The following is a 13,362-nucleotide window of genomic DNA, read 5'->3' on the forward strand; positions in this document are numbered from 1 at the left end:
CCCAAGTGGGCCATGCATGAACACCGGCCTCGAGTTACTATAACCCCCTGGTTGTAAATGGCAATCCCTGCTCTGTTTCACGCTCACCTTCGCCGTCCAGGTTGATAGAAAAGCAGAGGTTGTGTCGGTCATGTTTTACTCTCAAGTCGCTGTTAGGACTCAATACACTAAAGGCAGACATGAGTATTCAAAACCTTTACAGAATGAGGTGTGCTGTTCAATGCATAGACGCGAAAAATCCATTTTCATAAAGCCATATCAATTTTCTTGTTCAAGAGTCAGTTCTCGCTCGTGGCTGTGCGCCGTCTTTCCCAATGCAATTCCATTGATGCCCACTAGCCGGCGTAAAATAGTTACTTCATGACTATAATGAGTTGAGATTGTAATTAAATTACCATCCACCTCTGTCACAAAATACAATTATGAGTCTTCAATTCCATCTGTAGGCTACAAAGTGGTCTCTTTACCAATGTTACATATATTATGAAAGGTAAAGACAAGGAGACAGAGGTCAAAACAAGGTTTATTTCTAGGCTCAGTAGGCCTAATATACGGTTCCCAATAACACAAACAACAGTTTCCCTCATTTCTGCTATATGACAGTTCTACTGAAGCAAGTTGTGTACCTTATGAGCTACCCAAGTTATTTTAGTTTCCAAGTAAACATTTTTCTAACATCTTTTTCAGTCACCTGTGTCCATTCAGCATTGAAAACATTCTAGCATTTCAATAATCGTTTTGTCTTCTTCTCTTTTCATTCCGGTCTCAGCTGGTCCTCCATATTTGACAGTAATAAGTGTTGGCCCAACACATCATCTTATCCCCAGTTCTATGTGGTGTGTATCCAGAATCCAGTGCCAATCCAATGCTATGTTGACTACAGCTCCTCTGAGTCTGCTAAAGCTGCAATATTATTCACTCCTGCCGCATTATTCACTCCTGCAGCCATCACAGCGAAAAATACATTTGGGAAAAGGGATCTGGCATAGATGGCCATCTTGGGGAGGGAGTGAGCCATGACCACCTCTCTCTTCTTGCTGTTCAGAATCTTCAGGATCTCATTGGCAGCCTCTGCTGGTGTGATGCCCATAACCTTCTGTTTGGAGAAGACTGGGAGGGGGGGCAGGATAAGGTTGGTTAGAGTAGTCAGACCAAGACAACACAGTTTTAAGATCATCAACTGAGACAGCAGCTTACTTGACCAGATGGACTTCTTGGTCTTTTCCCCAGGTGGAGGGGAGATGATGAAGGTGTGGTTGACAGTGCTGACAGAGATGCCATACTCCTGGACCTCAGCCCGCAGACAGTCAAAGAAGGCTTGGACCGCATGCTTAGAGGCAGCATCTGAAACCCAGCAGAAGCCAAATTCAGACCCTGATCTCCCGCTCATACAATTGTTTCATTATTGAGGGAACTCATACTGAACATCTGAATACCTGTTAATTCAAACTTCATCAAACTACATTCAGAAGTAGGCCTACTGTCGGTATGAAAATGACAACTCACAAGTGGCACGGAAAGGCATTGCCAGCTTGCCCTGGATGCTGTTGATCAGAATCACATGGCCAGTCCTCCTCGACATCATGGATGGCAGAAAACCTACAGAAGGGACCAATGTAACACAACTCTCAAACTCAAATTCCTTATAACTGAGTTCAATTATGCTCTGTTGTGATATAGTACCCTTAGCCAATGTGATAGGGCCAAAGTAGTTATTGTCCATAACTAGCTTGTCCATCTTCAGTGATGTGCTCTGTACTGGGGCCTTGACTTTAAGGCTGCTGTTGAGAATGAGCACATCCACACAGCCATAACACTCCAGCGTCTCTGCGATCACATCTGGCATGCTGTTCATGTCACCGAAATCCACCAGCACAAGCTTAGGAGGGAAGGTCTAGGAAAGGGAAAGAGGATTTCACAATGATGCAGGACCAAATTATCGTAATATATGGTTATTAATCTTTAGGATATTCATGATCACTTTACAATTTATGCATATTCATATAAATGCTAATAAAACTAAACTTTGTATCAGGCATATAAAGACCATATAATTGCTCTATTGGGTTTAAGAGTTATGACATACTTACTAATTTAGGGTCTGCAGCGCTAGTCAGGTTATCAGCAAAACCTTCAAGTTTTTCACAAGTTTTTCCGCAAAGGATGACTCTAGCTCCTCCCTCGTGAAACAACTTTGCACATTCTGCAAAGGTTTGGATTAATACATTTACAGACAGAATACTGTTTTAGTAACAATGTAATAACAGTTTTCTACGTGCACTTTATATCTGAGCTTTGTTTTTCAAAATCAAAACAAAGGATTTACCCTTTCCCAGTCCTGTTAAGGCATCTGTTATCACGACCACCTTGTTGCGTACCGTTGCTGTGGACAAGAACTTGAGCACCAGACTGTGCAGGAAAATAACCGCTGCTGTTACCACCACCACAACAGGCACCAGCAGAATAGCAGCTAGGTCCATACTCTGGAAAAGACCAATGGGAATATCATTTTCAGTAGCATATAGTGCCATGTTTTAGTGTTTAGTGAGAAAACTTGATAGTTTTGAATTAAAAAATACAGGCAGTAAATGTATTGTTCAGAAGTATGCAGTGCATTCTTATAGAAATACACCTTGGTCTACAGTCCATTATATGATATGATGAAAGCATGTTCAAGATGAATCAATAATCAATGGATTGACTAATGGATGAGGAGTGATTACATAGAATAAGAATTCAATTCAAATTCTATGGGTGATTACATAATCAAAGTGAGAATATTGAACATTCTCAAAAATGTATTTCATATCAACAGATATTCCAGGTCCATGATTTTGGTATCCAAAAGACCCTGTTAAAGACAACAGTTAAAGGTCCAATGCAGATGTTTTGATCTCAATATCAAATCATTTCTGGGCAACAATTAGTACCTTACTGTGATTGTTTTCAATTAAAATGGTCAAAAAGAAGAAAAAATGCTTTTTAGAAAAGAGACATTTCTCAAATAAGAATTTAGCTAGGACTGACTGGGAGTGGTCAGAGTTGGAGGGGAAAACTGAAAAGTAGGTGTTATTGGCTGAGAGTGTTGGAGCTCTCTTTCTTATTGGTCTATTAGCTAATTTACCAACTGGTGATGCCAACTCCATCCCACCAAAACAGGCTGATATTTCAGGTAGTCCTTTCAAACAGCTCTTACACTTAAAGGGTGTTATCATCATGTTCACAATTTCACAGTATTATTCAAACCTCATAGTGTGGAAATATATATAAAACACAGAAAAATCACATTTTGAATGCACTGGGCCTTTAAGCCTTAAGTTACTCTTATAACTCTGAAATGGACACAGAAGAGACAGATATTGACCATGTACTGTGGTGACAGAGCAAGTTAAAAGATAAGAGCTTATGATCCCTCTAATAAATGCTGTCTGGTTGTTTCATCAGAAGGAGCTAAACATACTCCTTGATACATGACCTCAAATTATCACAAAGGGCAAAGTGAAACCCATCTTCAGTTAGGACAGCGTCTATGTGAAGCATACCGAATATGTCAGACAGTCAAGGTGACTCAACATTTCAGAGTTCATTCATACAGTATAAGATACAGTCACTTTACAGTAACTTTCTCTCCTCAGATTACTATATCTTTGCAATAACCACATACGACAATCCCAGTTTGTCCCATTGCAGTTTAAGTGTGATTGGTCCACAGTTTTTGTTCTACTGGGTGTTGTAATAGCACTTAAGCCACAGTTTACCATGTACTGTACAGTGTGTGTCTGTCCAAAGGGAGGCTCCAAATATACCCTGACCTAGAAATACTATAGCAACGTTATTTTCAAAAGCTGTACGGTAACATCAGCACAACTCCAAGATAAACTTAATAGATCCAAGAATAACATGGATGTAACAAATGCAATAAAGACATAATGTGAAAAAAAACTAAAGACCTTAATCATAGATGTTATCCTGCCATCCCTCACAACTACAATGAAATCAGAACATGGAACTATACAGTTACAGTAACAAGTTTCCCTGTGTCTCAACACAAAACGTGCAAATACTGTCCTGGCCGGGTGTCATTGGCTGACTGTCTCCATTTCACACCTATGGTATGGTTTGATACATTTCACACAACTGCCACTTACGGTTTGGGTTGGCTAGACCTCTGATGGAAAGATGTCTGCTAGTATTCCTGGTTAGGTCTTCTCATTTGGGACAATGTTCCCAGCCCCAGCCCATTCAGAGTGTAGCTCTGACCAGCAGTCGTCCCCCCCCCCCCCCCCCCCCCCCCCCCGGCAATACTTTGGGATTTGAGCTCTTTTAATAGCGCACAGCTGAGTCAGTCATCTTCCATGCATGTTGTATACAAAGAAATAGATAAATGTCAGAGTAGGTAGACATTAACTAGAGCATCTCCGTGCTCTGTAACCATTACAATTAGAGGGGGTAAACCACAGACATGTTTAAAAGTTTGTTACATGTTACAGAGTCTTTCATTATGTTTAGCATAACAAGGCAGCTCACACCTCCAGGAGGCAGAGGAGGTGGGGGAGATGGTGTCCCATTGCTAAGGCCCTGCTCTATTTAGCTCTGTTTTCATTTAGTGCACCACAAAGCAAGGATATGGCATAGAAAATAAACTGAATCACACACACTCACACAGATGTACCAGTGAGCATGCATAGCCTACACACACAGACAGAAAGACAGACACATACACACACAGGGCCGGCTTACCAAACGGGTATGCAGGGCACGTGCCATGGGGCCCCGACCTCCAGGGGACTCCACCAATCCCCTCCCCCCAAAAGAAAAGTTTATATTATAATTTTATTTTGGGGCTTTGAGAGCAGCCTGGAGGTCGGGCCCCCCAGATAGCATAATATATAGAATAGTAAAAAAAAAATGCTTTAAAAATTGAAGATTTTTTCTAAGTCTCATGGCACATCGGCCCCAGATGTGCAGTCCAGCCCTGCACACACACATGCATGCATTGTTTCGTCAGCTTCACAGTTTATTTGAGCTGTTTTATTCCATGCTAAATGTTGACCCAATGTCTCCATCTCCAACCTGTATCAAATACGCTTTATTATAAGTGTTGTAGAGAAAACATGTTGCTGTCTTCTCATCTTTTTACTAATTAATCCTCACGTGGCATTCAGTTTCTCATATTGATTACGATTACAGGATTGACTAAAACTCTACAAAGTGTGATTGCTCTACAAAGTGTGATTGCTCTTGAACGCTCCCCTTGCGCGTCGTTTCTATGATATTCCCTGATCTGCACACTCTTGGAATGTTTGGATACTCTCTCATCTGGGTTACTGCTGTGTAGCTATGTTCTATCACTCTGTGGAATGGGTAGCTCATCAGTTTGCCTGGACGACTGGAAAAATCCATGGAGCCGTCTACTACAGCACTGTGCAATTACAGCTAGCTGGGCTGGACAGCCAAGTCTGATCCGTTAAGGCAGTCAGGCAGATACAGAATATCATCGGTTTAAAATATTGCATTAATCATGGCTGATTTTGAGGAATTCGAAAAACAGCTGAGCAAGAACCGACAGGGTGATTTCCCATTTTATTTCAGCTTTCTGTTTTGGATGGGTTGCAATGGTTCTAGCTATCTAGAAGCTTTTAGATAGCTAACTAACATTAGCTAGCTAACTAGCATGCATTGCTGTGGTTATGTGGCTAGTTGTCAAGTTAGCTAGATAGCTTTGCTAAAAGAGCTAGTCCTGCTGTATGCAGATGTAGCCTATTTGACTAGCTAGCTAATTTAACCATTAGCCACTCAATTTATTGATTAGCAAACATGGCATGGCTATAGTTCGAGTGAATTAGCTTATCTGACGTTACCTAGCTAACTAGAGCTGCACCAGATATCTAGATGTACTCACTGATCTATTGCACTAGCCATCTAGAGTTAGTTAGCTAGCTAGTTACCAAGACAATCAAGCTAGCTATCCCAGACTGACTGATCAATTTCGTTTGCTTGGTCAGCTTGCAGGTAGGTTAGCTATATCTTGGTCCATAATAAGCATCCCACTGGAATGTTATGAACTAATTTCTGTCAAATCTATTCACATAGCTGGAAGCAGCTTCTGTGTATTTTACCCCGATCAAATTAAGTTTATTCAAGAGTTCATACTAGCTTATTCCAACCCCTCTCTGCATGTTAGGTATGTCAGGTGTATTATAGTGACCCACTGTGCTTAATGATGCTGAAGCATGATTGTATATAGCTACCAAAAGCTTGGCTTATGTTCCATCCTTTCTCTTCCCACCTACATAGAGAGAGAGAAGGAGAGACGCAAGAAGAGGAGCGGCAGTGGGTCTCAGAGCCGCAGTGAGAAACATCGCAGCTGGAGCAAAGACCGGGGCAACCGGAGCCGAGAGAAGCGAAGCCGCAGTAGAGACAGGAAGAGCCGGGAGCAGAGGAGCACCTCGCGGGATCACAAGAAGCACAGGTGAGTATTTAGCCCCTGGTACAGTACCTGGAGCCACTCACTGACAGCATGTCAGGTATACTAAGGTATTGCCTTTTCAGTGTTACCTTTGCCAACAATGAGCCAACATGTATTCTGTTTACTCAGCTATTCTCCACGAAGAACAAGGAGGAAAAGGACCTGCAGATACTGGGATGTGCCTCCCCCTGGCTTTGAACACATCACACCATTGCAGTACAAAGCTATGCAAGGTATCTGTCAGCTTCTCTTTGCCTGTTAAGTGGCTAATATCCCACTGTAATGTTCCCCTGTTTTATTTATTTCCTGTTAAGTTCATACATGTAAGAATTAATTGTCAAGAACAGTGCCAGTTACCAAGGTTGTGTGAAGTTTCTCTTACGCTCCACTTTTCCCTTCAGCGGCTGGGCAGATACCCACAATAGCCCTGCTGGCATCATCTGCCACGAGTGGGTTGGCAGTAACACCCACCCAAGTGCCCATAGTTGGCAGTCAGATGACTAGGCAGGCTCGACGTCTCTATGTTGGCAATATTCCCTTTGGTGTGACAGAGGTAAACTTCCCAGAGGACTTACGTTGTCTTGCACATTGAAGTGACAACATCGTATTTCAAGGTATTTTTGCAGTTACTGTATGGGTTTCAGCTGTTATTTTTTCCTTTTATTTATTTCTGTTTTTAGGAGTCCATGGCAGAGTTCTTCAATGCCCAAATGAGGCTTGCAGGCCTATCGCCAGCCCCTAGCATCCCTGTGCTTGCTGTGCAGATAAATCAGGAGAAAAACTTTGCATTCCTAGAGGTAGGTTGCCTTGTGTCCTCTCTCTTCTGTATATGTTGGTGTGTAACATTAGTTGCCTTGCATAACTTACTAAAACTGTCTAACTCCCTGTTTGGCATCTTCCTCTCCAGTTTCGGTCTGTCGATGAGACCACACAGGCCATGGCTTTCGATGGAATCATTTTCCAAGGTCAGTCGTTGAAGATGAGACGACCACATGACTACCGGCCTCTACCTGGCATTTCAGAGCAACCTGCTTTTCATGTCCCAGGTTTGTACAGTGGCAACATGCTTTCTTAGTTATGTAGTTCACATTCATAGCACCAGTAGATATCAGCTACAGTACAGGTATATTGCAGTTGAACGTGTTTTATTGTTGTTTTTGTCTCTGTAGGTGTCGTGTCCACAGTGGTACCAGACTCCCCACATAAACTGTTTATTGGAGGCCTACCCAACTATCTCAATGATGATCAGGTACTTCACTCAAACAGTAATTTCACATTGACAACACAAGCATACCTTACCCTTCTCATTTGTATTACTTTCTTGAACTGGTCTCTGAAGTGACAGACTTACAGTGTTCTGGTTGGGTGGGGGAGAAGTGACCTTTGTCCTTTACACTTACAACCATGTTGAGACCACAGGAGGTTGGTGGCACCGTAATTGGGGAGATCAGGCTTGTGGTAATGACTGGAGCGGAATCAGTGGAATGGTATCCAGGAGTTTGATACCATTCCATTGACTCCATTCCAGACATTATTATGAGCCATCCTCCCCTCAGCAGCCTCCACTGGTTGAGATACAGTGAGCTAAATAGAGCTTATAGGCACACGTGAATAAAACATACTAGGGAGTAACAATGGGAATAACATTTGGCCTAAAGTAGACCGTATGAACTTAATTGTAGCTGACGCTCTTTCCCTGGCTCTGAGTCCATGGCAGGCGTCTAGTAGTGTAGAGATGCTTATAAGAACTAACACATTCAGCACTGACATCATTTGCTTCAGTCACACCCTGCAGGTGTGAGAGTGCACCCTACCCAAAGGAGAAGTTTCTGTTTGAAAAACATTGAATAATTGACCTTCAATTGAATTACAATTTTCTTAAAATTCATATTTTTTCAGGTTCTGTTTTCATTGTGTCTACAATTTGGCCAGTGTTGTATGGAAATCAAAATATGAATGTAGTATTTATGTCTGATATTTGTGAAGATGCCAGTAACTCCTCCTTTTATGCAGTTTGTTGTTACACTTCTGTTAGCAATCATGTGATTACATTTCATTAGCATTATTCATTAGCATTAGTTAATGTGAACACATTATTTTTCACTCCATGAATCGCTCTGTGTTTGAATAAAAACTCAGCTAGTGATTTCATGACTGAACTAAATTGTGAATGAATATTTACACATATTATTTATGCATAATCATCAACCCAGTTTCAATCTCGTTCACTTGATTTCAGCGATAACAATAGTATCTCTATCAGATAAGTAGTTTATAGTCACTAATGGTCCCATGAAAACATACTTTTGAATGGGATAAATGCATGACCACCTGCTAGCAGGAGCTATAAGTATCTGAATGGGTGGGTTAATAGGCTTGATTATCAGTACTCCAGTGAGTGAAAATTGTAACTGTTCAGCTATATGCTAATTTCTCATTTTAACCATGCTTATTTGACAAAGGTAAGCAAAGTCCAGTTCATAAGATGCAGCGAGGTAACATGTTCTAGATATCACAATATGCAGGCTTGAGTAAAATTCCTGGTTAAGTCAAATGGTTGCCAACAACCGTATTCCATGATTCCTCTCACCAAACATATATTAAGCCCTGACTGCTACATCTTCACTCCAAGTTCCAGAGAGATTGGGAAAACGGCATAGTTCTGCAATGTTGTTGTGCACTAAATGAATTGGATTCTAACTTTCCATTCCTCATGATTTCTTTCTAAACAGTACCCTGATTGTACCCTGGTGTTTATTTTCTTATTCTTTTTTACTCTTGCAGTCACTGCTACTGCTTTGATACTCACAGCTCTTTCATTTTTGTTCCCCCACTTTGTCCCCAGCTAGGGGCCTGTAAGATCGTTAAGTCTGCGCTCATAATTTGTTCAGTAGTACTGATCTACTGCTGCCATGCCAACATGTAACACAAGGCAAGTAAGACATTCCGTTCCTCCCACGGATACACTCCTAGCCAGCAGGTTCCCTTCCTGGCTACTCTTTCTCTCTCTCCCATCACTCTTTTGAAACGCGTTAAGGACTAAATTAGTTAGGGGTGGGATACAATAAACAGATACCTGATTAATGTTAGGTTTTGGGGTGGTTCTCAGCCTTAACTTTATTTTTAAGACTGTTAACATGATGTACTGTCATGAAACAAGTGCATTTTGTAGATTAAGTGATAGCCAATCAGTTTACTTTGATGATGGGTTCATCATTTTCATAGCTCAGGTGAATTGGTAAACAAATAAGTATTGGATTTTATAGTCAGTGCACAATTTTCAGCACAACTTGTGTTATTACTGTTTAATAACTTTATATTATTGTTAAGTAAATGAATGTCTGGTAAAATATGAATAAAATGAAATACATTACACAACGTTTGTTAATCCAGTTCTGTCTATCTGTTTTGTCATACAGAAAATCAGTCATTCAGGGCTCTTTCAAAAATCTCATATATAGTTTCCCTGGATTATTGTGGATTTAGTATATGTCATACTTAAATAGAGTTCGTCTGTAAAACATCAGCCGTTGTATGTATATACAAATTATTAACAAACAATTGATTTGCTTCGTAATTAAGCAATCTTAATCTCATCACACTGAAACTGATAAACGTTCTACAATTATTTTTATTTTTTTAATACAAGATACAAATATTTTGTTTTCTTTGACCATGTCATTTATTGCACTTCTCCAGGCCATTCACCTTGGTATGATTTCTCTCCTCATGACTATTAAATGGAGGCTTAGAATTCATTCAGTAGAATATGTGGTGGATTCAAATTACCCTGCTTATGCCTCTGCTTGTCTTCATCTGTTATGCAGGTAAAGGAGCTCTTGACATCATTCGGACCAGTCAAAGCTTTCAACCTAGTCAAGGACAGTGCCACGTCACTATCCAAAGGTTATGCCTTTTGTGAATATGTTGACATCAGTGCTACTGATCAGGTACGGATGAGCAAATGCTATGCTTTCTCATGGTTATGGTTTATCATTTTTTGGTGTCAAATCAATCTTGTTTTTAAGGTTCTATTCCATATTTGAAAAGTTTCTGTGTATGTTTGTCAGGCGGTGGCTGGGCTCAATGGCATGCAACTGGGTGACAAAAAGCTCATCGTCCAGAGAGCAAGTGTGGGGGCCAAAAACGCCAATCCGGTGAGCGCAGTTCCCTTGTGCATTTTGAATTGCAAGAAACAAATGTGAGTACCCGCAGTCTAAATGTGTTGTCTGTCTGACCTGTTTTCCTTCCTCCCACCTAGACTGCCATCATCGAGACCCCGGTGACACTGCAGGTGCCTGGGCTGCAGGGACTTCAGAACTCTGGGCTGCCCACGGAGGTGCTGTGCCTGCTCAACATGGTGATGCCTGAGGAGCTGGTGGATGACGAGGACTACGAGGAGATCCTGGAGGACATCAGTGAGGAGTGCTGCAAGTACGGCAGCGTGCGCTCCATCGAGATTCCCCGGCCTGTCGATGGAGTGGAGGTCCCTGGCTGTGGCAAGGTAAAAGGTTGAACTGAGGTTATTCAATACAGAATGAGACTCTGCTCTTCACTGTTGTTAAACATAAGTAATTGGTCTGAACAAAATAACAAACTGTAATACACCACATGAAGTATGAATTGTTGTTGAAGTAACATGTATGTATTTGCTATTTGGATCCTGATGAGGTTGAGGGTTCTTTTTGTTTCAGATCTTTGTGGAGTACGTTTCTGCTGTAGACTGTCAGAATGCCATGCAGGCCCTCACTGGCCGCAAGTTTGCCAACAGAGTGGTGGTCACCAAATACTATGATCCAGACATGTATCACAGACAGGAGTTCTCAGGGTAGAGGGGAAACAGGAGGCAATACATGGAATTATCTGGGACCTCCTCTTTCCTGCCTCCTCAAACCTGGTTTCAGCTCTTCAGTATCGTGTGTTCTCTCTCCAGTATTCACAGCTAGTACGTTGTAACCCTATCCTCATTTACTACAGTAGTACAGATTTTTAGGAAAAAATACTAGATTTTTACATGCGTCTTTTAGATACTCTGATATATTACACCAACCAAAAATATCTGTGTGCAGTGAATGAATTTAGTCTGAAATGTATACAAACAAATAAAACCATGCTATTTGTGTAGGATTCCCTTTGCAGAAGTAGTATGAATGTCATGTGTACTTCGATCTAAAACCAGACTACTGTAACATAGCAAGTGTTGCTGTCTTTCTTAACTCTGAAGTCAATGACATGATACAAAAGTGAAATGTTTAGATTTCTATTCTGAGCACAAGCTGTTTTCTTATTTTGTCTCTTAACTTAAAGAATTGTTAAGTCGAGATGTACCTATATTTGATAGCTATCATACTTTCACTGTGTGATTCTGAGAAGTAACTAACAGTGAAGTGTTTTGTATACCCCCCAGAGTCAGATGAACTTGTGAATACCATGTTTATGTCTCTGCATCCAGTATGAAGGAAGTTAGAGGTAGTTTCACGAGCCAAGTACCATAGACTTCCAGTCATTGCGCTAACGCTAGTTAGAAACTTCCTTCAAACTGCACGTAGAGACATAAAAATGGTTTCCACAGGTTCATCTCACTCTAGGGAAGTAGAAAGCATTTCCAAAATCCTGAAGTTTAAAACTCAAACACCTAAAACTTGTGTTAGAAAACCCCTAACCTTGAAATTTGCAGATTGTTTTGTGTTCGTGTTCTGGATTAAGAATTTGTGTCATTTAGATTGTAGCAACAAATTACAAGGTCACAAAAATGCCATACTGGCAATAGAAATGGACATTATGCATAGTTTTTTGAATAAGAAATAGTTGGTCATCCTACAGGAAAGGAGGAGATTTTAGAAGATGTGCTTTTCATTTATGTAAATAATGTATGTAGCTAATGTATATCCTGTGTTTTTGTTATCTGATGCTTTCGCAATTGTATGGAAGAAAATTGGTTAATTTATTTTTACCCAAAGGTTTTTTAAGCTTCATGAAAATTGCAGACGTGAGTTGCACATCATTACAGTGAGACGACCTTTGAGTGTTTTATTATGTACTGTATATCACATACGATTACAACAAAAACAGTATGCTTCATTATGGGTACATTGGAAATCAGCTTTCAACTAAATAAATGCAGTTCATTGATTCAAAAGAATTATAAATACTGTTTTTGTAAATGTGGTTTTGAATGTGCCAAACGGAAAGCATTTTTATGTACACATCTAACCTGCCAATGCCTTGAATAAATGCCTGCATCCTCTGTCAGTCTATAATATCATTATTGTTGCTTTGAAATAAGGCTGATGTCAATTTCAGGACAGGGGCATCTTGTGAGATCAGATAAGGTGAGGAAATGTGAATATACTGTGAACTCACACCAGATTGATTATCAGTTCAGCTATCGGTCAGTAGAAGGCAGCAAAGTTGAGCTTTATCAGGCTGGTCTCATAGACTAGACATAACATAGTAAACGAAAATCCAGGACACTCAAATTAGTATAATATGTTAATAAGACATAAGAAAAAAGGTTACTTAAGGCAAAAATGAAAGGAGGGTATATATAACGCAAATGTGTATCAACCCAAAGGTTGCATGTTTGAATCTCATCACGGACAAGCATTTGAGCTAATTTGTAACTTTGCAACCACTTGCTACTTTTGAGCTACTTTGCAACTACTTAGCATGTGAACAAACCCTTTCCCTAACCCTGACCTTAACCCTTTAACTCTTAACCCTAATCTTAACCAGGGATGGGCAAAATGTACAAAATACAATTACAAAATATAATTACACAAAATACCATAAATATCATTGTATCAAATTAAACTACACAATACTTCTATTTTGAAATATATTTAATTCAAATACATGTATTTTGTATATTAAAATACAGAAATATATTTGCA

General features: G+C 40.3%; 2 protein-coding genes across 3 annotated transcripts; one reads left to right on the forward strand and one right to left on the reverse strand.

The window, feature by feature from the left end:
- Positions 1-504: 504 nt before the first annotated feature.
- LOC115171449 (dehydrogenase/reductase SDR family member 7C-B-like) lies at positions 505-4,230 on the reverse strand. Of its 2 annotated transcripts, XM_029728264.1 has the most exons (7): positions 4,149-4,230; positions 2,327-2,483; positions 2,091-2,203; positions 1,684-1,894; positions 1,507-1,599; positions 1,198-1,344; positions 878-1,110 (listed from the first exon to the last, which is right to left on the reverse strand). In XM_029728264.1, the coding sequence occupies exons 2-7, from the start codon at positions 2,478-2,480 to the stop codon at positions 878-880; spliced, it is 951 nt and encodes a 316-aa protein (XP_029584124.1). In that variant the 5' UTR covers positions 2,481-2,483; positions 4,149-4,230. The 2 variants fall into 2 exon arrangements, with proteins under 2 accessions (XP_029584125.1, XP_029584124.1); XM_029728265.1 differs by lacking the exon at positions 4,149-4,230 and having other exon boundaries at positions 505-1,110; positions 2,327-2,480.
- A 1,063-nt stretch (positions 4,231-5,293) lies between these two features.
- Positions 5,294-12,716, forward strand: LOC115171450 (splicing factor U2AF 65 kDa subunit). The gene is made up of 12 exons (XM_029728266.1): positions 5,294-5,570; positions 6,298-6,472; positions 6,599-6,702; positions 6,871-7,022; positions 7,150-7,266; positions 7,377-7,515; positions 7,639-7,734; positions 8,821-8,831; positions 10,297-10,419; positions 10,540-10,626; positions 10,731-10,973; positions 11,164-12,716. Exons 1-12 carry the CDS (start codon positions 5,522-5,524, stop codon positions 11,299-11,301), a joined length of 1,434 nt encoding a protein of 477 aa, XP_029584126.1. The 5' UTR covers positions 5,294-5,521; the 3' UTR covers positions 11,302-12,716.
- The last annotated feature ends 646 nt before the right edge of the window (positions 12,717-13,362 follow it).

Source organism: Salmo trutta, chromosome 32, assembly GCF_901001165.1.
Source record: "Salmo trutta chromosome 32, fSalTru1.1, whole genome shotgun sequence".
Lineage (NCBI taxonomy): Eukaryota > Metazoa > Chordata > Actinopteri > Salmoniformes > Salmonidae > Salmo > Salmo trutta.